This window comes from Botryllus schlosseri, chromosome 16 (assembly GCF_051294905.1).
Source record: "Botryllus schlosseri isolate E-star chromosome 16, Bs_hap1, whole genome shotgun sequence".
NCBI lineage: Eukaryota > Metazoa > Chordata > Ascidiacea > Stolidobranchia > Styelidae > Botryllus > Botryllus schlosseri.
This window is the reverse complement of record NC_137251.1, coordinates 14,222,946-14,246,586: the sequence shown is the minus strand read 5'-3', so window position 1 is coordinate 14,246,586 and position 23,641 is coordinate 14,222,946. Positions and strand designations below refer to the sequence as shown.

At 39.8% G+C, this 23,641-nt stretch overlaps 3 protein-coding genes across 4 annotated transcripts; 2 read left to right on the top strand and 1 right to left on the bottom strand.

The window, feature by feature from the left end:
- The first annotated feature begins 219 nt into the window (after window positions 1-219).
- On the top strand, window positions 220-1,857 carry LOC145458935 (universal stress protein YxiE-like). Its single transcript, XM_080337449.1, has 4 exons — window positions 220-376; window positions 438-527; window positions 1,392-1,498; window positions 1,561-1,857. The coding sequence occupies exons 1-4, from the start codon at window positions 319-321 to the stop codon at window positions 1,753-1,755; spliced, it is 450 nt and encodes a 149-aa protein (XP_080193575.1). The 5' UTR covers window positions 220-318; the 3' UTR covers window positions 1,756-1,857.
- Window positions 1,858-2,920: 1,063 nt separating this feature from the next.
- Window positions 2,921-8,507, bottom strand: LOC145458934 (cathepsin L-like). Of its 2 annotated transcripts, none has more exons than XM_080337447.1 (9): window positions 8,244-8,507; window positions 7,835-7,882; window positions 6,560-6,764; window positions 5,996-6,101; window positions 5,399-5,531; window positions 5,214-5,338; window positions 4,099-4,253; window positions 3,284-3,416; window positions 2,921-3,226 (listed from the first exon to the last, which is right to left on the bottom strand). In XM_080337447.1, exons 1-9 carry the CDS (start codon window positions 8,342-8,344, stop codon window positions 3,051-3,053), a joined length of 1,182 nt encoding a protein of 393 aa, XP_080193573.1. In that variant the 5' UTR covers window positions 8,345-8,507; the 3' UTR covers window positions 2,921-3,050. The 2 variants fall into 2 exon arrangements, with proteins under 2 accessions (XP_080193573.1, XP_080193574.1); XM_080337448.1 differs by having other exon boundaries at window positions 7,835-7,879; window positions 8,244-8,316.
- Window positions 8,508-19,715: 11,208 nt separating this feature from the next.
- Window positions 19,716-23,568, top strand: LOC145459198 (alkaline phosphatase-like). Its single transcript, XM_080337830.1, has 11 exons — window positions 19,716-19,862; window positions 19,996-20,262; window positions 20,522-20,686; window positions 20,751-20,923; window positions 20,984-21,123; window positions 21,468-21,618; window positions 21,865-21,999; window positions 22,092-22,203; window positions 22,571-22,699; window positions 22,768-22,929; window positions 23,193-23,568. The coding sequence occupies exons 1-11, from the start codon at window positions 19,793-19,795 to the stop codon at window positions 23,324-23,326; spliced, it is 1,638 nt and encodes a 545-aa protein (XP_080193956.1). The 5' UTR covers window positions 19,716-19,792; the 3' UTR covers window positions 23,327-23,568.
- Window positions 23,569-23,641: the final 73 nt, after the last annotated feature.

Genomic DNA, 23,641 nt, shown 5'->3' with positions numbered 1-23,641 from the left:
CGCCGTTCTTGCCAATTCTCAATGCGCCCGACCTCCGTAACGGATCGATGCTTCGGCAATTTATAGCGCTTATATCGCGAGGCATAGAAATAGTTAAAATTGCGCTACGTAATATTTGCCTTCCTGCGACCTAGATGTTCGTAGGTGTTTACTTGGCGCTGCGAAACAGTCTTCTGTTCGTTATTGAGTGTAGAGCATTGTAGTCATACATTCGTGTCTTGCAGCGTATTAGTAAACCAACCAACCAACCTTACCTTATATTACTCTCTACTCGCAGTATAAACTTTGAAGTCTGTCGAATTAGGCACATTTGGTAAAATGGTGAAGGTGCTTGTTGCAGTCGATTCCAGCGAACAGGCAGAAAGGGCTTTCGCTTGTGAGTAGAGTCGACTTCACTGTTCTTCCATTGAATGTAATGATAAACGGTGATATTGCAGGGTATGTCGCAAATTTTCACAAGGATGACCACGAAGTGGTAATATTGCACGTCGGAGAACCGCCTAAGCTGCCGACTATTTCGTTAGCAGGTAAATTGTTGTCAAAGACAGTATATTATAATTCATCACATTAGCCTGGTTATGTCATGTTCAATCTTTTTATAGCCGTTTTTGGACGAATAACAGCAGTTATTTGTACAATGTACTTGTGACATTTTGTACAATATATTCTTTGGAAACGTTATACGGTAATTTATGAACTACCTTTTCGGCTGATTCTTTCAAAGCTAACCTACACCACATCGCTGCCTGTATAAGCCATATATTATATTTGCTAATAACCACATATTCAAATTGCATATTCGCATAATAATGTAATGATAATTCGTATAATAATGTATATTCGTATATTATTGGTTAGGCCTATCCCCGCGATAACTTGCTGGGTTTGCGATAATGTTCGTTCTCGCCTTTAGCACATACTATTCTTACAGTGTTCATACCTAATTTAGAAGTCACTCTTTTGTGTCTGATTTATAGTTACTATACGGCTGGACAGAAGGATTCGAGTCGAGCTGTGAGAGATGATATTTTATAGTACTAAAATTATACGCTCCATGCCCGCAAGAGTTAATTTATCAACGAGAATTATAGTTTGGATAGTATTTCTCACTGTGGAATCCTTGTGACCTGGATTGGTGGTATTAAAGCATACGAAACAAGTTTTACAAAGCTACAAATTACCTACACCTGCTGCATAATTAGCAATGTATTCTGTGTGGTAGCATAAAAGATTCATATCTGAACTTTCCAAATCGTTAATACCATTGTGAAGTCATCATGAGTGATACTCAGACCAGCATTAGTAGTTACTATCTGCGTATCACCTCGAACTTGGACACTATGCATATAATCTGATCAGCCACTCCGCCTGAAGTGATCATTTTGTTTTAGAACCCGGGTCGTTTCCGGCTGACCAAATTTCCAAGATTTTGATCGAAAACAACAAGAAAGTGAACGAACTGGAGAACAAATACACAATTTTAGCGATGAATCACAAGGTACGCATGGTGGGCTGCATTTGTTTGGTAGGTATTGTGTTGAAATCCGTTTCGTTGCGTAGATCCAAAAGAGCCGCGTGCTACTCAAGTCAGGCAGAGCTGGCGAGGAAGTGGTGGACGCAGCTAAAGAAGTAGGTGCTGACGCAATTGTCATTGGCACCCGTGGACTCGGCACTATCCGCAGAACGGTGCTTGGTTCCGTTAGCGACTATGTGGTGCACCACAGCAAACTGCCGGTGCTTATTGTACCCAAGTAGAGGCGTGGAGCCATGCTGGCCAACATACGTTGCCTTTGTTTGATAATTATGATGTTTAGCGTTGATATCGCGTCGCGGGAATAATTTGCATCGTTTTGGAAATTCGCGTGTCTTTTTGAGGTTTTGTGTGGGGGCAGAGGAACATAGGTGATTACTGGTTACTGGTCAGTAAGGTCGTACTTCTACTTTTCCACTTACTCGAGGGTTATGTTTCCACTAGTGTTTTTATTATTACAAAATTGTAATAAAAACCTTATGAAATAGCACCTGTATTGCGGCAACTCTATATATTTCCGACGATAATATCTATTTGTAGTGACATTATTCGTCCTAGTGCACCTTGGAATTTTAAAAATATCCACCTCAGATTATTTGATATAATATTCGACCCCCTTTTAGAAATATTTGAGTACTTATTTTCTACTACCGCTTGATGTAGGTTTGACAGTTCCTGCAAATAGGGTTGGATTTAAAACAAAAATCAATTTAAAACAAACATGTTTAAAACAAGGCCCTTGTTTAAAACACGTTTTTTCATTGTTTTCATTTTTTGTTTTTAAATAATCCATGACGTTACGTGACGCCATAGTGGATTGGCTTTGACAATTGAAAATATAGCGTGAATATAGCTCCTTTGACGAAATATCTATGTACTACAGCTGTTGAACCGACTATTTTGAGGGTTCCAACCATCGTATATCATATACGCCGCCTATATCGGATGGTAATCGTCCGTAGGCTCATACAACATGTTTTCTGGAAAGTATTTACACAAATATGGTATAATTATACCATAATTTTGTTTATCACAATTTTTGTTTCAAAAAGGCCTTTGTTCAAAACAGTGCTTAAAACATGTTTTAAACAATCACTTATTTTAAATGGAAACCTACTTGCAAATAGCTTGTGATTCAGTAGCTATATTTACTAGTCATTTCTGCTTGAATAACAACTCTGACAATTTTGACCGCCTCTGCTGGAGAACGGGATGACCAACGTGATAGCTAACGCCTACGAAACGTGTTCCTGAAATCAGCTTTAAACTTGGCGTATGTAGAAATCTGTCGGTAGTCTCTCGGCGGGCGTTCGAGGGTATCCAACCATCTGTCGCCGAAATCGACTGAGAATTTATCCTTGCGAGCTGCAGGTGAAATACTACAGAAAACACACGAAGATTATTCTATATTTCCAAGAACTTATCAATATTAAATGAGCATTGCCATTGTACGCTTCATAGCATTTTAATTACTCAAACGTGTGATTCAAGACTGTCGTTCAATATGAACTGAATCGCGCTACTTGAGATGACTCGTCGTGACCTGCGTATTGATTCCGCATTTCCCTTTGCCTTTCGCGATGCGGAAATACCCCTTCTCTCCCCATTGGCTTCCCCATGAGTTCTTCACCGTCCAGAACTGTTTTTTCCTTCCCAGCACAGTGGTTTCGACACCATACCCAACCAACAATACAGCTGAAAATGGCACGATTCCACCCTAGAGTCTAATAACCACATAGCATTCAAACCAACCGTGATCCAACGCAGTAGGATCGCAAACCAAAGGGTCGTATACTCCGGAGTGGTAGAATTGAAGAGTAGCAGCGTTCATCGCCACGGAGAGAGGACCGGCAGCCACCAAATGTTGGGAAATCTCGGTTTCATTCTGTTAGAAACGTCACCTTCGTAAAATATGGCAAAAAATGCATACCGATGTATATGTCAGTAACGTGATCAAGTCGCCATCGAGTCACCACAAATTTTGACTCGAATCAAGTCAATTCATTACAAAGCAGTTAAAGACTAATAGTCACGAACGAAGTCACGCAAAGTGACAAAGGTGACTCTAAATCAGGTATCATTCCACATTTTTCATGCCTCGAGTCCGATTGAAGTCATTTTAAAGCAGTGAATTGAGTCATCCTAACTATCAATCAATATCAATCGTCAGAATATATTTTCATCCGATCAAGACACACACAATGTACAATGCGAAAATGTGACGAATATACACAGAGGTACATTGGGGTTCTGTATGAGAGTTGAATCTATATTTTCTCAGACACGATTCCAGCGACAATTCATTTACTCCCTTTATTGCTCTCGATCAAGCGAAACCGTGTGAATAATACAAGGCACGTTTTCAGGTTTCGCATTGTCAACTAGGGTATTACCGGGCTTTGTAGCGCGACTGGGGGCAAATATATGATGTAAAACGCGAACCAACATATGAATTATGGAATATAATCACACTGTATTAATGCACAGTGTATGGTTGTATGTATACAATGGGACTAAGATGAAAATATCCGATACCAGAACGCCCGTACGTTAATCTCAGAACTTACGTCGTTAAACCAACTCCATCCTTTGACATTCAGTCCTTCCACAAACTTTGATTTGTCGAGTTTTGCGTGGCAACTGTCCGATTCCTGGCAGTACTCGGATGGCGGACCGCACAAGGTCTTGTTGTATCCCGGAGGCGGGCAAACATAACAAGTTCCTAGAAACCATAGTAAAAAAGGGAGTCAAGCACCAGGCAGATGACTTTACATCTAACGACAACGTGCTAATGAGCACTTATAGACACAAAATATATTTGATATAACATATACATTGAACTCCGCTAAATTCGGACAGTTTGGTCCCGCTCACTTTTGGCCCAATTAAGCACGTTAAGCAGAATCCGAATTAAGCGGGAAATCAATCGTTCGCTTAATAGTCGTGGCGCAGATAGCATAAAACGTTGCACCTTCTTGTTTTGTATTTTACAGTACAGTATTTTCGATACCGAACCATTATAGAAAATACTGTAAACGCATATAGGGTTCACATATCAATATTTTATATCCCCAACAAGGCAACTAACTGCCGAACTATCAGGGATCAATCAGTCTTCAGTTTTTCCTTCGTTTACTTTAGTGAGGAATTTCACTTTTTCTGTTATTCTTTTCTGTACCAATCTGTTCTACAAGATGCTCGCAATTGTATCCAATTAAAATCGACTATGAAGTAGGGCATATTGGTTATTGTGCTATAGCCCAACGATTGGAATTGCGACTCTGTGTCCGAATTAAGCGAGAATTTTCCGAATTACCCGGAGTTTTTTTTATGTGCAATTTTTACTTTTGTTCCGTTCCCGAGCATTTTCGCCGAATAAAGCGGTTGTCTAAGTTATCCAGTGTCCGAATTAATCGGATTCGTCTGAATTAACACCATATATTCCAATGAATGGATTAGCATAAGCATAAATAGCAATACCATAAATTACTTTGATAACAAAGTGAATAACCACGCGTACGGAGAACTAGGGAATGTTATTTCATACTTAGCGAGTGCGTTCTACGCACTACATCCGGTCAGAATATATATTATATACGCGAACCGTCCATATACAATACATGTTTACAGCATACTTCGAAAATGAGTCATCGCTCTCACATTGACGTTATCGTAACCCAACCTTTATCTCCTCCGAGGCCGCAGCAATATGGATAATCGTTTTCACTGGTCAATCCTCCTTCCCGCTGAACGTATTGGTACGCCAGGTATGGCCAGCCTCCAAACACGCCGCAATCAGCCTTTTTTCTGTAACAAATAGTTAATTTCAATGCGTGTGTGACGTTGTGCTTGAATACAATGATCTACTTGGCAATATCTTCCGTGCCGTCGCAATCAACGACTTGCTCCACTGAAAACTCTGTGAGGTTTCTTCCCTTCAGAGCCCACTGACTTTCGATGTTTTGCACCGCGCTGAAAGCCCAGCAGGTCCCGGCAGATCCTTTGTGGTTACGAAAGGTGGTCAGTGACGAAGTTTTGCTTTTTCAGCGTATATCAGTGACTTTACTAAGATTGCATTACTTCTTCAAGCCACTTCCATTGTAACTTCAACAGTATTTGAAAACCAATTTTTGACTTGTCAAATACTGTCAAGTCAAAAGTATCGTATTTGGACATTATCACATCATTTTTATGAGTGCAAAGTCCTCCCGTAATTGCATTTGCACTCTCAAAACCAATTGCCAGTCCTCATATGGCGTGGGAATTGCATCTTTCCATTTTAAAGAAAAAGGTCTCATGGCTACGTTTAATTTAGTACTTTTCAAACCGTTGGAAAAGTTTTGGGCTGTCTTGCAAAATTCAATTTCTAATTAAAATTTTATGCATGAATAGAATGAAGTATTGCTTGACTAGCATAAGTGACTGAATAGCTGCGACCACGAAAAATTAATGCAATAATTTTACCTTGATCCCTCACCGGCGTGACAACGTTTTTGTCTCGCCAATCAAATGACTGTGGCGTTCGTACAAACTGTTGCGAGACGTACTCATTGCTTGATGGAAATTCGACCTGTTGATAGGATGTCATCAATCATAAAATCACATCTATTTAACTTGATTGATCCGCGTAAGCTGTATCTTAAGAAAGCCTAGAAGTTGGCCGTGCTACAAGTCGACAGACACGGCATCATAATAAGAATATCGGCCAGGTGTAAATGACTATTGTAGTCGAAATACCAGAAATACCAACACTAAAAACAACTTGGTTGTTTGAATTCTCGCTTTTGTGTAACGTCATAATTGATGATATGTATCTTATTGTTGACTAGTGCCCCTGAAATTCATTGTTACACAAATGTGGCGCCTGTCTTCACGGTAAATCTGAAATATTTCGAGACACAAATCTAGGTAGCGTCCCCCTATTTGAGAACCACTGTCATATGGTATAGTAACATGTCGAGTCATATGGCCTACTAAACTGTTTTTAGTAGGCCATGGCTGAACAAATAACCAAAATGTGATAATTACCGGTTTTCGTTTGGGAAGAAGATATTTCTGACTAAACTCCTCGGGGGAGATGTCTGCATATCTGTTGGCCTTGAACACTGTTCCGTGGTGTTGGTGTTGTTCATTGAGCTCCTTGATTATCCGTATGTTGTTCGCGAAGACTTCATATCTGTGCATCAACTCCTCGAATGAAGGATAGAACTTTTCGTTCTCAATCCGCCAATGTCTGCGTAAGAGATAAATACTTAAGCCCGATTCAGTTGATGAGAGGATACCATATACCAATTTAGCCTTGGGCAACTATGAAGTTTTCCGCTTTTCCAAAGTAGATTAGAGTTAAAATTATAGCTACACAGTTTTTATTAAATTAGATTCGAATTACTGAATTACTGAATTCGCGAAAACTTGGACATTAAATTAAGTCCAGTTCATATCAAATCACAGTTCTTCCTCACAAGCATGAGAATGGCAAATGCCTGCACGGCAAGCTTAGATCGTTTCGCACTATACGTTTCTCATTTAGCTGTTTCAGGAAAACCATAAATTAGATTAGAGATAAACCTAGAGCATAGAAACATTTCACTCAAATTAGAATTATAAGTAGCGCAATAAAACATTTCACACATTACATTAAAATTAGATTACCGTCATTTCACACTAATTTGTCTAATCAATTCTAGCCAACTACAATTATCCAGTCGTCCAATTCTACATATCATCACATGCCATATGAGCAGGATGGATGATGTGGAGATGTTACCTACACTACTATAGTTGAAATGTATACATGCGATAGCTTTATACATAGGGGCATTTCTGAGGGTTTCTGGCAATGCTTTGTGTCTCCAGATATATAGATTCACTATTCACAGTACATACATTTAGATCAGGGGCTCTCAAACTTTCTTGACTCATCGCCATATTATCAAATTCAACCCATATTTAATGCATCCTAAAGACCAGAGGTCATCATTCAGGTTATCCTTCTAATTTTCCGCAGTATTCAGGTAGGTTGTATTCACTTACTCAAGTAGTTTTACTTGTATGCGACTGCTATGCCCAGTCTACCAAAATCACCACCAGGGGGCGATATCGCCCACTTTTGGATCCGCTGATCTAGATCTTGAACCTTCAAAGCATCAAGTGCTGACCTCCATTACTGTTAGGAACACGCAGGTCCAGAATCTACCAATTCGGTGATTCAAGATGTACTATTGCGAGACTAGGATAAGCAAATTCGAAGTTTGCATTGTAGAATTAAACCGAAACATTGTAAATTGAAGAAATACAGCTTACTTGAATTGCTCCTCAATGCTATCGACATTGCTGCAGAGACCGATCCTACTGTAATAAAAGAACAAATGCGTGACATCAGATTGAAGCGACTGTTCAATCGAAAGTAGCCTTGACAGACACCTATTTGTCAGTATTGCAACGCCGTAACTTTTGACGTACGCAACTAGCTCACACCCTATATTGTCTAATATTCTACTTATTACGCTACCACGGAATGATGTCGATGGCTTGCGTCAAGGGATTTAATACATGTATATTCCTAGTATGATAACAGGCTACACTTTATTTATAAGTCACATAAATTAAACACGCTATAATTAAAACTGCAGCGTTACACATATAGGTATACAAGAATGGTATCAAGGTTTAAAAATAGCAAATATAAATCTCGCTGGTCGATTAAACGTACCTAATCAAGAACAGTATGGCAGCTAGCTCACGAATCATGATGCAAACAATCTTCCTATTTGTAACATTAAGTCGAAATGCATGCAATATACCTTTCTCCATTACAGTGATTACACGAAGTAAACAAGGTTTGTGCAAGCGAAATGACCTTTGATGTTTGATGTTTGAAGGGGCTGTAATTAGAAGCCGTTACATTAAGTAATGTATCGACTATACTTATATGTCGATAGAATGATATAAACCAGTGATATATCAATTTATATATAACTGAATGGTTCTCAAGAGTGGCCTTTTTAAACCGCATCCTGGCTTATGATAACAGTATAGCTTGGATTCCTACAGTATTCGCAATACTCACCCTCTCTATACTGCGCTTGCTGCGAGTAATCGGACCAAATTTGCGGAGAGTATCGCAAGGGTGAATGTACCAATAGGACCATGTTGTTCGTTGCTTGGATGCAAACCTGGACAACTATAGATGATTCCTGTAGTCCTCTAATTAGACGAATTAGAGGGAAATGCTGGTCTTCTAATTCTAATCTAATTTGTGAAATGCTTGAAATCTCTAATTTTAATTCTAGTCTAGTTTCTGGTTTTCATGAAAATGCTACATGAGAACTGTATAGTGCGAAACGATCCAGGCTCGATGTACAGACATTTGCCATTGTCATGCTGGTGAGAATGCTCTCTGATTTGATATACACTGGACTTGATTTTCTGTTGGATTTCTCTGTAATTCGAAATTCAATTCAATTCCCAAGTTTTAGCGAAATCGTTAATTCTAAATCTAACCTAACATAACATCTTTGGGTTATATTCTTCATCTGAACAAGTCACACACAATGTACAATGCGATAAGACACAATGCGATGTCATGAGCAGATAGGAGGATGCCGAACGACACGCATCAGTAGCGATCCTTTACTTTAACATCCTCGGCCTAGAGTGCCCGATGTCACAGTTCTTTTCGATGTTTCCATTCCGTGTGAGTGCTTTCCTTTCGTCGGGTCTTTTACTGGGCTTTCTGTCGCCGTAGGATCGGCAACGGCGGGGAAAGAGGAGCCCAGATGAACCTCCGACGGGAATCGAATCCAGTCCGTCAAATTGATGGGCGCTTATCGTAACAAATCGTTTGATTGTCCAACTCTGCTTGGATGAGGCTCAATGAACCTTTATAATTTGTTGTTTTGCCCATCTTTCGACGAATAATACTAATAATTATATTTATCATTAACCATACTGCTCTCATCCGGCTCCCGTCTAGATTGAGTCCCCGGATGTGGCTTTGGCAGTAGAAAAAGTTCGAGAACCACTCATGCAACTATATCTAGGTCAGTACTTTGTAAGCAGTGGGTTGGTACGCACTTGCGCGGATGACAAAGGTGGTGCGAATCTAAATTGTGACATTTTCTATTTTCATGACGTGGAATCATTCAAATGACCTTAATAGGATAGTAAGTACAATGGCACCATAACTTTCGTCATTGCGGCGCATTTGTAAAACTTGTTGAACTTTACGAGTGACGACTCGCCGCTAATCGTAGCTTTCACAGCAATTTTGCCTCGCACCAGCCGGAATGAATTAATATGTAATCGCACTGTAATCATTACGTACTCAAAAGATTGGTTCGAAAGATAGAATAAAGAACTGGCCACCCAAGCACTACAACAGACCCACTTGACTCAGTTACAAAAGTTTAAAATTTGCCAAAATCCGTCATAACTTTCATGAAATAATTTACACTTAGCCTATACAAACGTAATACGTTATAATTATCCCGGTAAAGTGGTATCGGCGGAAGCAAAGAGTGAATGTATTTATTGTTCTGATAGTGTCAGCTATAGTGGGAGAATTGACATTTCATATATCTTGCTATAATTCTTTATAGCTTGGTTCTAAAGTGGTAAGAGCCGAAGGCAGTGGTAAAGTTTTTCACTGGCGATACAGCTGGGAAATCTATTCTTTATTAAGTTCATGTTTGAAAACGCTAACTCGCGGATGTCTGGAGATGAACAATTAGAATAAAATCATTGCACTTTGTATTTGCAAACAAACGAAATGCATTTGCATCTGTTGTAGAACTAAATACTGAGACAGATGTGATGTCCGGATTCATTACTGAAAAGGTCCGTATTAGGATCGTGGTCAGCCAGTTGAGAATTGCCCTGCATAGAAGTTCTTGTATAAATCCCGCGACTTATATGTAATGAGCATAGCAACAGACCCTTTGATAAATCGGTAGCCTATACATGATATTTGAATAAAAAGGGTCCGTGCACTTCATTTTCTTTCTGTGGCTGATTTTCGTTTCGTTTATGTAGATGAAATTGTTGCAAAGGTAAAGGTGCGGACGGCGGACGGCTCTCAAAAGGGTTTAAAAGAACTGATCTAGATAATAGTGATGTCTGTGATCAAAACTGCTTCGTTATCAGATTGATATTTCAAAGATGCGAGGTTCTCATCTTCCGGTGTATTATTTTACTTATCACAATCTCCACATCCCACAGGGCCTCGGTGTGCCCATTAAGAATATAATTATAATTATATTACTGACTAGTGTATACAGACCTGAACAATTAGAAAATAACTTGGCTCGTTCCGCACGATACTATTCTCCTGTAGCATTTCAGGAAGACCAGAAAATATCTTGGAATTAAAATTAGAGCATAAAAACATTTCAACAAATTAGATTATAATTGAATTACCCGCCTTTCGCTCTAATTAGATAGTTGAATTAATTAGCTGTCCAAGTCTTCTAGCGATTAGGCGCGGATTTTTTCACGGTGTCCGGCCGTGGACAACATTCACAGGATCTGTCATTACTTTTGTTACGTGCACAAATGATTCACAGTCTATACTTATATCAACTCACGACAGAAAAATTCGCCAACGTGTGGATGACCTGATCATTCAGGTCGTGGCAATCTGAATAAGGGAAACATTAAGGCATGTTTTTGCTGTTGTGGTTGTTGTTGTTGTTGTACTACTATTGATTGTGCTACAACTACATTCTTGATAGGCCAATCCAATATTCCATTGTACGACATCGCTTACGCGGATGGGACGGCGAGCAGGGGCCTATAGGTCAGTGATTCTAAACCTTTTTGTCTTCGCCGACCCCTTTTAAACCGTAATAGACACTCGCCGACCTCCCAAAGTTTTAGTTCAAATTTAGCTCAATTATCGTGCAACCGTCATCTGCCTTGTGCAAATATTAACTGTAGACTAGTGATAAAAAGCAGCAAAATGTATTTTATTGAAAATAACTTCATACTATTTATGTAGAAATTGTGTAGACTTTTATTTGAAAGCGATTTCTGTGACTGCATTTCTTGAAATACGTGATTGTGCCTCGAAAATCCGCGCCTTCAATTTGATATGAACGAAAGCCGAAAATACATTTCCGCTTCCGACGAGACATTTGGGTATGATCGCAACATGACCCAAATATTGAGAAACATATTGTGTAATGTCTATAATATAACATCCAGCCTTAATCATTTCTATCAAGAAGCTCATCTTCAAGTTATTCCAGAATACTGGATATGCATATCTCTTGCAAACATCTCAAAGTCACCCTAATTGACATGCATTATACTCCGACTTTTTTATTTTTCCACAAGCCCCAACAAAACGTCCAATCTGTTGATGTGAGTCCTGAAGTTGTAGCAGCGATGCAGAGAAACTGCCTCGTGATTCCCCTGATTTAATGAATTACAAATTAGGTTATCAACCATTTTTCAAAGTTGGAGGTTTCGCGGACCCCCGGTTGAGAACCACTGCTATATAGGGCTTGGGCCAGCCTTCAACAATGAAGCCGCGATTTTGTGGCCGACCTCTGACGAACACGTAGCCCATCGCCCTAGGCGTGTACGTACTACTGCGCATACTTTGCACATGTAATAGGCATGTAAAGGTACAGCTGCGTATTTACATTCTTAAGTTGAATTCGGCCGAACGCGTGTTTACGACGGCTATTGTTGGCCTTGCTGATAAAGGTACAAAGAAACTGCCGAATCAATTTTGCAGGCAGATCCATCTCCACTAATCATGGTATTCCTAAGTGCTCTGATATCTTTTGTCGAATCGAGTAAGCATTCGTTATAGGTGCTGACTAAAGGGTTTCTTACGCAGAATGACCATATATTTATCATATTATTGGAATAGGTATTTTCCCTAGCGCTGAATAGGCCTATTGATATCTGAAAGTATTCAGTCGCGAAAGCGGACGTGTAATACAAGTCATATACATCAAAGGCTGTGATAAATTATCTCGTGACAACGTGTCCTTTCGACGATTGCATCATATAGGTTAGTATTGTGCTCAAAATTCAAATTTAGATTTTGCTCATGGAAATTGTACCCAAATCACAAATACGGATGCAATTGCGGTGGGATTTATGGTCAATGAAATATAATTCAGCACCGACGAATGCCTGGCATAGTAGGAAGTCTGTGTAATCGCGTGTAGTCGGAAAAACCTTGGGCAGATCACGGACTATTGTCGAATAATGAACATATGAATCGTGATAAGTTGCATGCGTTCGGGAGAAATACTGCAATACTCAATTTCAATAATATACCGCGCCCATCACTTTAGTGAAATTTGAGCACTCGCGCATGAATACAGGCAGAGATGGTCAGGAACTCAGTACTGCTACCTGTTCGGAGTACTCAAGTAGATTTTTTCTACTTGCTCTTCTTACCCAAGTTGTTATTTATTTAGACTACTTCCACTTTAACTTACCAGTCTGTTCTGAGCTAGAGATAGGCTTTATTCAACTTATTCCGTAACAAAGCAAAAATGAAATACACAATGGGTACAGCTCAAACAAGACAACACAAGACCTGATATTTGTCCGGATGCAATTCAGCGGCTGCTTAAACTTCTAAATCAGTGCTTCACAACCGGTAAGGAATTTCGGGATTTCTGGTGGGGAATAGACTCACTTCTGAAAACAGATTTATAGTAATATTCTCCTTTATTAAAGGTCGTTTTGAAATGCCGATCGTATCTCTAATATTTCATAGCTCATTTGCCATTCAGTGATTTATATTATCAGTGCCTCCAATTAGCGAGAACCGCCTGGATAGCGATACCCGATCTCCAGCAAATGTTTTTATTCATTTGTACACCATCCATCATCGGTCACGAAACGGAGCGATAGAAATATCCTGATTCGTTGTAATAAGAGCTCATATTCCTGATCATGTATTCAAGGGAGATCGTGGACTTGCTAATTGATAACACATCCGGACTCGTTACAAATGAAATAACATATGTTTATTTAATTTCGAGTTCTTTTATTAGCGTGCGAAAGTGTAGTTTATGGCGGCTTATATTTATCACACGCATGAGTTCGTCAACATCAGGAAATTTCTCTGACCCACGTAATATTCGGCACTTAAGTATGTGTAAATCGATGCTACCCCGCAACCTTTGGCAAATTTTCAAACCCCTCATATTTTTCTGTTGGCTGCGCGCCGGGACACATACATATTTATCGAGATGCGTTTATAGTTACCATTTCACTGCTGTGTTAATTTTATTGTGTGCTGATCAATTCCGGGGAATTAAGATAAAGAGGTTGGGAACCACTGTTCGAAATAGTACTTGAGCTTTTTAAGCCACTGTTTGAATTTATCATCAGCGGCCTCCGAGTTTGGCTCGACGTCGAGACATTGAGGTTTCAGTACCTTGTCCACGAGAGCGGTAAACATGAGTTTCATAAATTGTTCTGACCTAGAGATTGGCTTTAATAAACTTATTCTGTAGCAAAGCACAAATGAAGTACACAATACGTACATCTCAAATAAGACAACGCAAGACCCAACACCTTAAGGAACAGACAACTAACTGATCACGTAGTAACACTGCGGTTCTTGAAGTATGGGTCGCGACCCAGGCATGGTCTGCGAAGGGTCAAAATTAGAGTCGCCAGTCGCCATCACACCAGAGATATCATTTCATGCACGTAAAATTTTCTGAATTGGCTGCAGAAAATTCTTCGCGCCTTGCCCGATCTTCTTTCGGTGCCTTGATCGTTAACCAGCATATACTGTGTTCGGCTCATAATACAATATGTGCGCAAAAGTTGTTTGGACAGTGTGGCTTTATGATGAAAAAAATGCGCCCACCCATGTATCACACCAGTCGGTTTGATATCATTGAAGGTTTGTCTGACACCTGGTTCTTCTGGAAAGTTTTAACAATTATCTCTACTCAAAATATATTGGAATACCTCACAAGTACCAGACAAAACTAAAATAAAATCTTTCGTGAGACGCACAAGAATACAAATTCGTATTGCTTCGCCGAGTGAATTATTATCCTCGGCGAGACATAGTTGTACCGCATGTCCGGCCGCAAGGACCGGACTATTATAGTAGTCGGTCATATCGGCGCCACAACATATAGCAATATCGAAGGTTTCGGCATACATGAGGCTGTCATTTTCATCCAAGGTTTCATCGCCGCCAATCTTTTTGGCAGCGCATTTCATGGAGTCGCATGTTGCCCAAAACGTGATATGTCTTGCTGTGTCCGGAGATTGCAGACCCCAAAATGCCGATAACGACAAAAATGAATTATGTTCAATAAAACTGCATAGCGGAAAAGTGGTCGTCTCGTATTCACCCTATCGATTTCATACATGTCCACTGTCCACAAAAACGTATCATACCAACGTTAGCAACGCATTTCTCTCCAAGCTTAGGGTTTGGGTCGCGAGAGGTAAATAAGTCTCAGATTCGGGTCGCACTCGATAAAGTTTAAGAACCACTGTAGGACTACATACGTTTAGTGTGCGTGCGTAACGTAATAATTGGGACGATTTTTTTTAAATGTCAAAAAAGTCAAGATTGGGTCAAAATTGTAGCGTTAGGTCAAAAACATGTCAATATCGTTTACCAAGTTAAAAACTTTTTTGCAACCTGCATTTCGTTTGTATCGTAGATTTTGCACTGACGGTGAACTTATCGTTTAACATTTTACAGCTTGCAGCCTACTTTATAGGAGTACCGTTGTAGACGGCCCTTTGTCTGCTCATTGTGAATCATAAACATTCAAATGAAATAAATAGGTTGACATGGTGTTATGCTCAACGTAACGCAATATCCTAACTGAAGCAAGACTGCGTGGGCATTGCATGGTTCTTATTTGAAGAAGCGCATTATGAAAAATTGTGATGTAGACACCATTGTCAGAATGAAACAACACCAGCAGTGTACGCACGCACAACGCCAGCAACTGCTACTGTTGAACGTTTTCTCCATTCTTGGCAAGCTACTTAGTAAGGACAGACACTTTCGACCCGAGAATGTAGGCAAGAATCTTTCGTCGTCTACCACAAATTTCAACTATTTCTACCACAATACGTGATGTAACTACTGGAATTCTTCATAGGGTCAGATTTCGCTAAAACAAACTTTTTGGCAAATTGGCAAAACAATTGCGCGAAATGACACTGTAACTGAATAGTGAATAGACTTTCGAAAATACACCTCCGTTGCGTAATATGTCATTCTGCGTTAGTCGGCAAGATGAACGTAATTACGAAAATAAAGTTAACTGTGATGATTACCCTTAAAAGTATGCGACCCTCGACCAATTCTCCTTTTTGAAGCTATTTACTTTGGTACTTTATTTTGACTCACTTTTCTTGGAAATCACTACTTCTAGTACTTGTAATTGAGTGAAAAAACCTACCGCTCTGATTCCGACGTGCTACGGCCTGGTGGTAGAAGACTTGGACAACTAGAAAATATTCAGCTTTTTTAAATTAGATTAGAATTAGAATGATTGCTACGATTTTTCCATATTAGACTAGAAATATGTTTGAAATCAGAAATTTGGAGGTTTTTTATTCAAATTAGTTTAGAATTAGAATTACAGTTAGACAGTCTTTTTTTCAAGTCAAATTTATATTAGAATTACTAAATTCGTGAAAACTTGAAATTGAATGAAGTTCAGTTCATATCAAATCAAAGTCGATTCTGTCGCACATGAGAAAAGTAAATATCTGTACAACAAGTTTGGCTCGTTTTGCCCTATACCGTTCTCCTGTATAGTATTTCCGGGAAATCCAGAAATTTGATTAGAATTATATTTAGAGCATAGAAACAATTCACAAATTACATTAGAATCAGATTACCGATATTTTGCGCTAATTAATCTAATTTTGTACTCTGTAGTATTATCTATGGCTGTCTAAGTCTCGAAAGTAGTTTATGGGTCACGGTAAAAGTCTTACTGACGCAACTAGAAATTGTAGAAATAACGCTCCTATATGATCCGAACGCCATATTGTCGGAATCACCGCGACACTAATGATTCACAACTCCGCTTTGGAACGTCCCAGAACGTTCATAATCTCGAATTCACGATCAACTGACAATATAATATCGTGAACAGTAAGCTTTCTGATAAGCAACCGCAACAGTAGGTCTACTCTTGTCAAACTGCTTTCGATTACTGTAAAATAAACAATAACTGTAGATCAAAATCGATGTAGAATACTGGTGCATTATGAATCATTTAATTTTACATTTATGTCGCCTCTAACTTGCAAAGAGCAGCAGTGAAGACATGAGAGAGCCGCGAGTTGCCGACCCTTGCTCTACAGAGGGTTCATGATCGATGGTAGTGAAAAACTAATGCTATTTTTGGAATCAACCATGAATATGATGAACCATGATCGCTAAAAATATCGAGTGAAAAAGAAATTTCATCAAATGTTGTTAAGTCGTGTTTTCTGTGACATTGAACTGGCCAGCGTAATTATTTTGTCATTTCGGGATACTTGTAGTTAGGTGACCATATAAGACACCGGTTCTCAACCGGGGTCCGCGAAGCAATTTCAGGGGGTCCGCGAGACCTCTAAATTTTTAAAATGGTTGACAACGTAATTTTTGTTCAATTTTTAATTTGAGATAGCATCAGGCAGTTTCGCACAACAACTGCTAAAACTCATATCATCATAATATTCGTCTGACATGAACTATAGTGCATATATAATCGTAGTGTGGAAATTCATTTTCATTGCCAATTTTCCAATAACCTGCTGATATAAACATATTGCTGTTTAGAGACGTTTTGTTGGGGTTTGTGGAAAAAATAAAAATATGGACATAGCAACGTCAATCAGGGTGACTTCGTAATGTCTGCGAAACCTTCTCAGTCTCATCAAATTAGTGAACAGTCGTTTGAAATAAAAATTTCCGAAGTATTTCCCTAATTTGTCTCAATGCAAGGATTGAAACCTCGCCACGAAATCCATTTTATCCTGTGATATACATAATTACTATTTGAACTTCAATATACAAGTTAATAGTATATTCATATTGAAATGAACCCGAATATTTTTGGCTGACACTCGTCATAAATCGGACAATGATATTTTTTGATGAACGAGGAGTGTTTCGTTGCTATCAAAGCATTATACGCTCCAACCCTGAAATTTATATCACGAGTTGTATTGGCATGCAGCCTTGTTTTAATAATGTTCAATTGTTCATGGTCGAAAATGTTTTCTCGTAAATATATATGTAAACCTGAACAGAGCAAGTCGTTTCATGACAGTCTTTCTCAGGTTGGAAAACTTGGATCCATTCTTTGGCGCATAAAATCTGTCTATACTTTTAGATTAGGACTTCACTTTGACCGTAGAAACTCTCTGCGGGCCCATCAAAATGCCGTCGCGGGCCGTATCTGGCCCGCGGTCCGTAGGTTGCCCGTCCCTGCGCTAGATGCTGGACGTGATATGTTCATAAAATATGTGTTTCTTCATTTTGGTGCCATAAATGTTGCAATCACACCAAAAGTATCGTCGGAAGCGTTATGCGTTAATGTTGCATTAGCCTCCATCTATCTTTGCGACAGTGGTTTCCAGCACTCCTCGTTTATATCAAAACTAAGACGCGGATTTTCAACACACGACCACGTACTTCCAGAAATACAGCAGCAAAATTAGCTTTGAAATAATAAAAGTCTACCAATTTCTACATAAATAGTACGATGTTATTTACAAGAAAAATCATTGATTCGCTGTTTATAACAAGCCTACAGTTCATATTGGCACAAGACAGATGAAGGTTGCACCATAATAGAGCTAAAATTGAACTAAAACTTGAGGGGGTCCGCGAGGGTCCGTGACGGTCAAAAGGGGTCCGCGAAGCCAAAAAGGTTGAGAGCCATTGGTATAAGATCTAATGGTCAGTGTCACGCAATGTCAGCATCTCACTATAGTTGCATCATCAGAAACTCGGTAACGTACACGCACGCTACGATTCCACGTGTGCGAGAGCAAAAATTCCAGCAACGCAAAACTCTTTACGTGACGCACATTTTCACATACGAATTGACTAGTCAAACAATGACCGTTAGCAGTGGATTTCATCGGGACATTGATCTTGAAATCAACCACACAGAGCATAGTTGACAAAGAGGCATCTTCCATAGCATTTGAATTACTTGATACCACGAACTACCGTACGCAATACGCGTCTGTATATGCAATGCATGCTTGCCTATAGTATACCTGGCGTATAATGTACGCGTCAGATATCTCAAGAAAAAACTGATTTATATCGGCACGCAACGTAGCCTACTTGATTGCCTAGCAAGTAGTAATACGAATGATCAAATTGAATATTCGTAATCGCGTTACGATATACACCAAGGTGAACATTATTAGTCATGTCTGACGTCATCACACATGATATCATGCTAACAAAGTGAGAACATATACTGTTTTATCGCGGAGGAAAATAGCTGTCCTACGGAGAAATTATGTGTAGACAATGATTTCGTGATAAGTCAAAACTATAGGAGGCAAGATGCGTCGCGCACGGGTATTTAAGTCGTTCGTTTCACTATTGGTGCATATTCGTCGCAGCCGGGCTAGCTGACCATAGAACCTAAGTATATTATCAAGCGAACGAACTTCTGCCGTCTTGTGAAGTTAGCATCCAATAGTGCCGGTCTCATATATGCGGTTGACCTGCTTTTCCATCAGTGGATGGATTACATATTTTCATCTTGCATGGCCATTAGTCAGTCTATTTCAATGTACTGTTTGTCTTGTATAGCAGAAACCCGTTCAACTCATTCTCAATGATGATGTACTTTTTATCCAGGTAGCGACCATAACGTCACGCATAGTGCATAACGTACAGTTTAAAATTCGCAACCCTGGTGACTTCATGAATCCGCCGATGACATGACGTTTTTGTGTCATGTAAAGTATTAAGGAAATTATTGCCGAGTCTAACGCAAAGAGAATAAAACGATTTAGAAAGGCCCAATGCGTGTCATATCTGAGTGTTGAGTCAGATGTATACATCCAAAAAAATCATATTTCCGTCGTATATGTTACTTCCGTCAACGAAACCTTATTCAGATACTACATGCAGTTTAAAAAGATTTTGTTGCTTGATTTACAGTCAACGTGTGGTCAACTGAGGGGCTGTGTAACGCGTGGTAATTTTATAATTTCATTTTCAGAATCGGCTTTTGTACTAATTAATAATAAAACAATATCAATAAAATTATGGAAATTTCAGGCCGAACTTGTTCGGTGATACTTTTATCGATGATGCTTGGATTATGCATGGGTCAAGGTAAGAACCAGGGATTGATTCCTGTATTATTGATTAAATGAGATTCATTGCCTACCATGTCCTACCAATATGAGAATTCATTGGTCTTTAAAGCCCTCAAGCGCGTTTTACTGAATAACATGATAAATTACAGGTCCCATACCCAGGAAGGAGCTACACGGAAGCTATTGGAATGAATTGGGAACAGAAGACGTTTTTAAAAGCATTATCAAGTTTAACGAGCTCAACACCAATAAAGCAAAAAACGTTATATTATTTATTGGCGATGGGATGAGTTTGGCGTCTGTTGTCGCCGGTAGAATGCACAAAGCGCAAAAGCAAAATCCCCGTGCCCCTGGAGAAGAAACGCTCACATCGCTCGACGCTATGCCGCATTTGGGAATCATGAAGACATACAGCGGTAAGAAATCAGATTGACGTGTTGTCGCAGTTTTTTGCCGAGGCAACACTTCTGGATAACTAGAGATTTAGCAACGCTATAGTTTCACAAACGATTTAATAACGCAAACGGTGCTCAATAACCATGGCATTATGACTCGCAACGTATGAACTAATGCAGCGCGTTAGTGAACGGACTATATGTAGTATTGTAGGTTACCGTCAGAGTCCTATGTACTTAAACTTCTTCGTTGATTTTTAACTTATCCCGCGTTTTCCAGTTGATCATCAAACGCCAGACAGTGCGGCTACTGCCACTGCACTTCTTTGCGGTATTAAAACAAGATCCTCAATGCTGGGAGTATCGGCGCTAGCGAGCTCACGGAACTGCGGATCGATCACACAACATTCGGCAGCCTCCGTACTAGAAAACGCCATTGCCGCCGGTGAGCATTAACATCATTCCATTTACGATCAAGCAACGTAATTTTACTGTAATAAAATCATTAGGTAAATCTACCGGTGTTGTTACGACTACCAGAGTACAGCACGCCACGCCCGCAGCGGCCTACGCGAAGTCGCCTAGCCGCGGATGGTACTCGGACGCGAAGCTACCTGCCTCAGCCAAGAGACAAGGCTGCCGAGACATAGCCAGACAACTGGTTGATAACAAAGGAATAAACGTAAGTCGCTCGAGTGATAATAATATGTCAGCATATGAAAACAGCATGCGTAATACACAGGTAATACTCGGTGGCGGCCGTGCGCACATGAAGCCTCGCGGAACATTGGACGAAGAGTATCCAGGAACGGCCCAACAGGGAGACCGCAGAGACGGGAGAAACTTAATTAACGAATGGTTGCTCGGAAGGAGACGTTCTAGGTGTGCTGTGTTGTCTCGTGGTCGTAGTCTGCGTTGCTACTCATCAGAAGTTAAAGTTATATTTCGTACACAAGACTTGTCAAAAATACTGCAAGTGTGAAATATCTTCGAAAATATATTCTAATACCGCAATGCAGGGGAAAAATATACGATTAATATTTACTCGTATTTCGAAAAAAGGAAGATTATATGTAGTGTGTGCACTGTGCAGTTGCATTCTAGTAGCCTATCTTTCTATACCCGGCCATATCGAAATTATTGTCATAGCGATTGCCCCTTGCTTAGACAATGCACCGGCAGGATGCCATATTCATGGTTTCAATTTTTTGCCTTTCTAATTACAGTTACGTCTGGAATAAGGAGGAATTCGACGCCGTCGTTCCGGAAGACACCGATAACCTGATGGGCTTATTCAACCCTTTCGAAATGAATTATGCTCTCGAAAAGCCGTTAGATGTCGCAGGAGAGCCGTCGTTGCCGGATATGACTAAGAAGGTAGGATTATGGAACAGCAACAGAAAATATTGCATCTCTTCATAGATATCATTTTCACAAACTCTGTAAGGGCCGCCTCACCAGTAGGCCTTATTACATTTTTAAGACGTATGACACGCGTTTGCAATTTCCAATGTGCGAAAGACATGTCATGTCATCTCGTCATCCATTTCTAAACATAAACTACGACTTTATCTGGCTGAATTGTACCCAACGTGTGCTATTACTATTCGTATTCCAATACAGGCGATCCAGATTCTCCAGAAAAACAAGGACGGATTTTTCCTACTCGTGGAGTCGGGTTTAATAGATAAAGCTCATCATAAAGGCTTGGCTCATTACGCTATGGAGGAATTTGTGCAACTCGAAGAAGCTGTGCAGGTACGGTCAACGTCAGTGTCGATTTTAGGAAATACAGTTACTCACCTTTGCAACTCTACATGAGTATAGCAATTGATTTTAACATTTCACAGGTTGCGAAAAATCTCACGTCTGACTCTGATACTTTGATCATTGCCACCGCTGATCACGGGCATGTATTCACGATAGGGGGCGGAACCACGGTTCGTGGTAATCCCATTTTAGGTAAGTAGACAAATAAAAAGAACGGCGTAGCGTGATTTAGATTGCGAATATGCGACTATTTTATTCTTTCTCACTATGGCAGCAAATTTCGTTTCGTAAACAATAGTGTGTTGTGGAATGTCCACTGTCCAGTCATTGTTATTTCTCATAATGGCTACTTCCGGTCTCCACACATACGTGACGAAACAGTCTTAGACTACTTTTCAGTGGTCTGTACATAAATGAGATCCAATGCAGTGCATATCTCATAGTCTTATTGATTATATATGGCTACATGTCAAGATACATTGTATAAGTAGGCCTATCACGTATGCGTGTGTATGTAGAATTCTAAGGAATAGTAATAATAACTGGTTTTCGTTTCCAGGTCTGTCTCCAAGCAATCGCAGACCACGCAAAGCAAGAGACGGTAAATTCTTCACAGGAGCTACGTATGCAAATGGTCCCGGGGCCAAGCCCCGTGGAGGTCGCCCTGGCGTAACTGCGTGGTCTGCAGGTATTGAACCCCTTACATTTTACACAACGGAGGGGCATAAAACTAATTGGCAATGGTGTATTTTGCAGCAAACAAAAAACACGTATTTCAAGCAGCCATACCTTTACCTGCCGAGAGCCACAGTGCCGAAGATGTACCGGCCTTTAGCAGCGGCCCAATGGCGCATATGATTACTGGCGTGCATGAGCAAAATTACATCGCTCACATGATCAACTACGCTGCTTGTATAGGTATGAATATCGACAATATAATGATACTATACATCGAGTTTAAATAAACTATATATCTGTACCGGGTAGGAATAGATTCGGCCATGGAGTTTGTTCATCAGTTTCAATTCGTTTATTTCTGTGAGAGCATCGCGGTAATACACTACAGCACCACTTCGTCTCGTTGTTATGACCATAAATAGGACTAAACACTTTGATTAATACGAATTTCAATGTTTATTCTTGCCGTTCCGATGAAATATCCAATCTCATATCGTTTACAGGACCATACGAATCGTCAATTGATCCTCATTGCGAGAGGGTAAATCCCGGGAAAGAAAAGATTATTCGAGCCTTCGATGTACCGATGGAAGACGTTGCTTTTAATCCATTGCCTTGGGAAGACCCCACTGTTTAAGAGCTTTTATGTTGAAATTTTGGATTTAGTCACATACATACTATGAACTCAGTTTGCACTATTTTTAATCGCGATTTTAGCCGCTCTTTGCAAATCAGATCATAGTTTTACAGATATCTTGATATTCTACTGTCACAAACAAAACACTTTCTGATGGTAGCTTCAACATCTTTTATAGGCCAAACTTTTGTATTTTATCACTGTTGAGCAATTGTATTTCAATAAATCCTTTCGAATCCTCATTAGATTGATATCGTGATAGAGTATTATCAGTGGTGCGTACTCTACAGAACATGAAGTGTGAGGATATTTAGA

Excerpts from the sequence above, each read along its gene's own strand:
- LOC145459198 (XM_080337830.1), top strand. The coding sequence starts at position 19,793 with ATGGAAATTTCAGGCCGAACTTGTTCGGTGATACTTTTATCGATGATG. Across the intron at positions 21,619-21,864 it reads TGCCGGATATGACTAAGAAG|GCGATCCAGATTCTCCAGAA; the intron begins GTAGGATTATGG and ends ATTCCAATACAG. Across the intron at positions 22,000-22,091 it reads AACTCGAAGAAGCTGTGCAG|GTTGCGAAAAATCTCACGTC; the intron begins GTACGGTCAACG and ends AACATTTCACAG.
- LOC145458934 (XM_080337447.1), bottom strand. The coding sequence starts at position 8,344 with ATGGAGAAAGGTATATTGCATGCATTTCGACTTAATGTTACAAATAGG. Across the intron at positions 7,883-8,243 it reads GCCATACTGTTCTTGATTAG|TAGGATCGGTCTCTGCAGCA; the intron begins GTACGTTTAATC and ends CTTTTATTACAG. Across the intron at positions 6,765-7,834 it reads AGCATTGAGGAGCAATTCAA|ACATTGGCGGATTGAGAACG; the intron begins GTAAGCTGTATT and ends TCTCTTACGCAG.
- LOC145458935 (XM_080337449.1), top strand. The coding sequence starts at position 319 with ATGGTGAAGGTGCTTGTTGCAGTCGATTCCAGCGAACAGGCAGAAAGG. Across the intron at positions 528-1,391 it reads GCCGACTATTTCGTTAGCAG|AACCCGGGTCGTTTCCGGCT; the intron begins GTAAATTGTTGT and ends ATTTTGTTTTAG. Across the intron at positions 1,499-1,560 it reads TTTTAGCGATGAATCACAAG|ATCCAAAAGAGCCGCGTGCT; the intron begins GTACGCATGGTG and ends TTCGTTGCGTAG.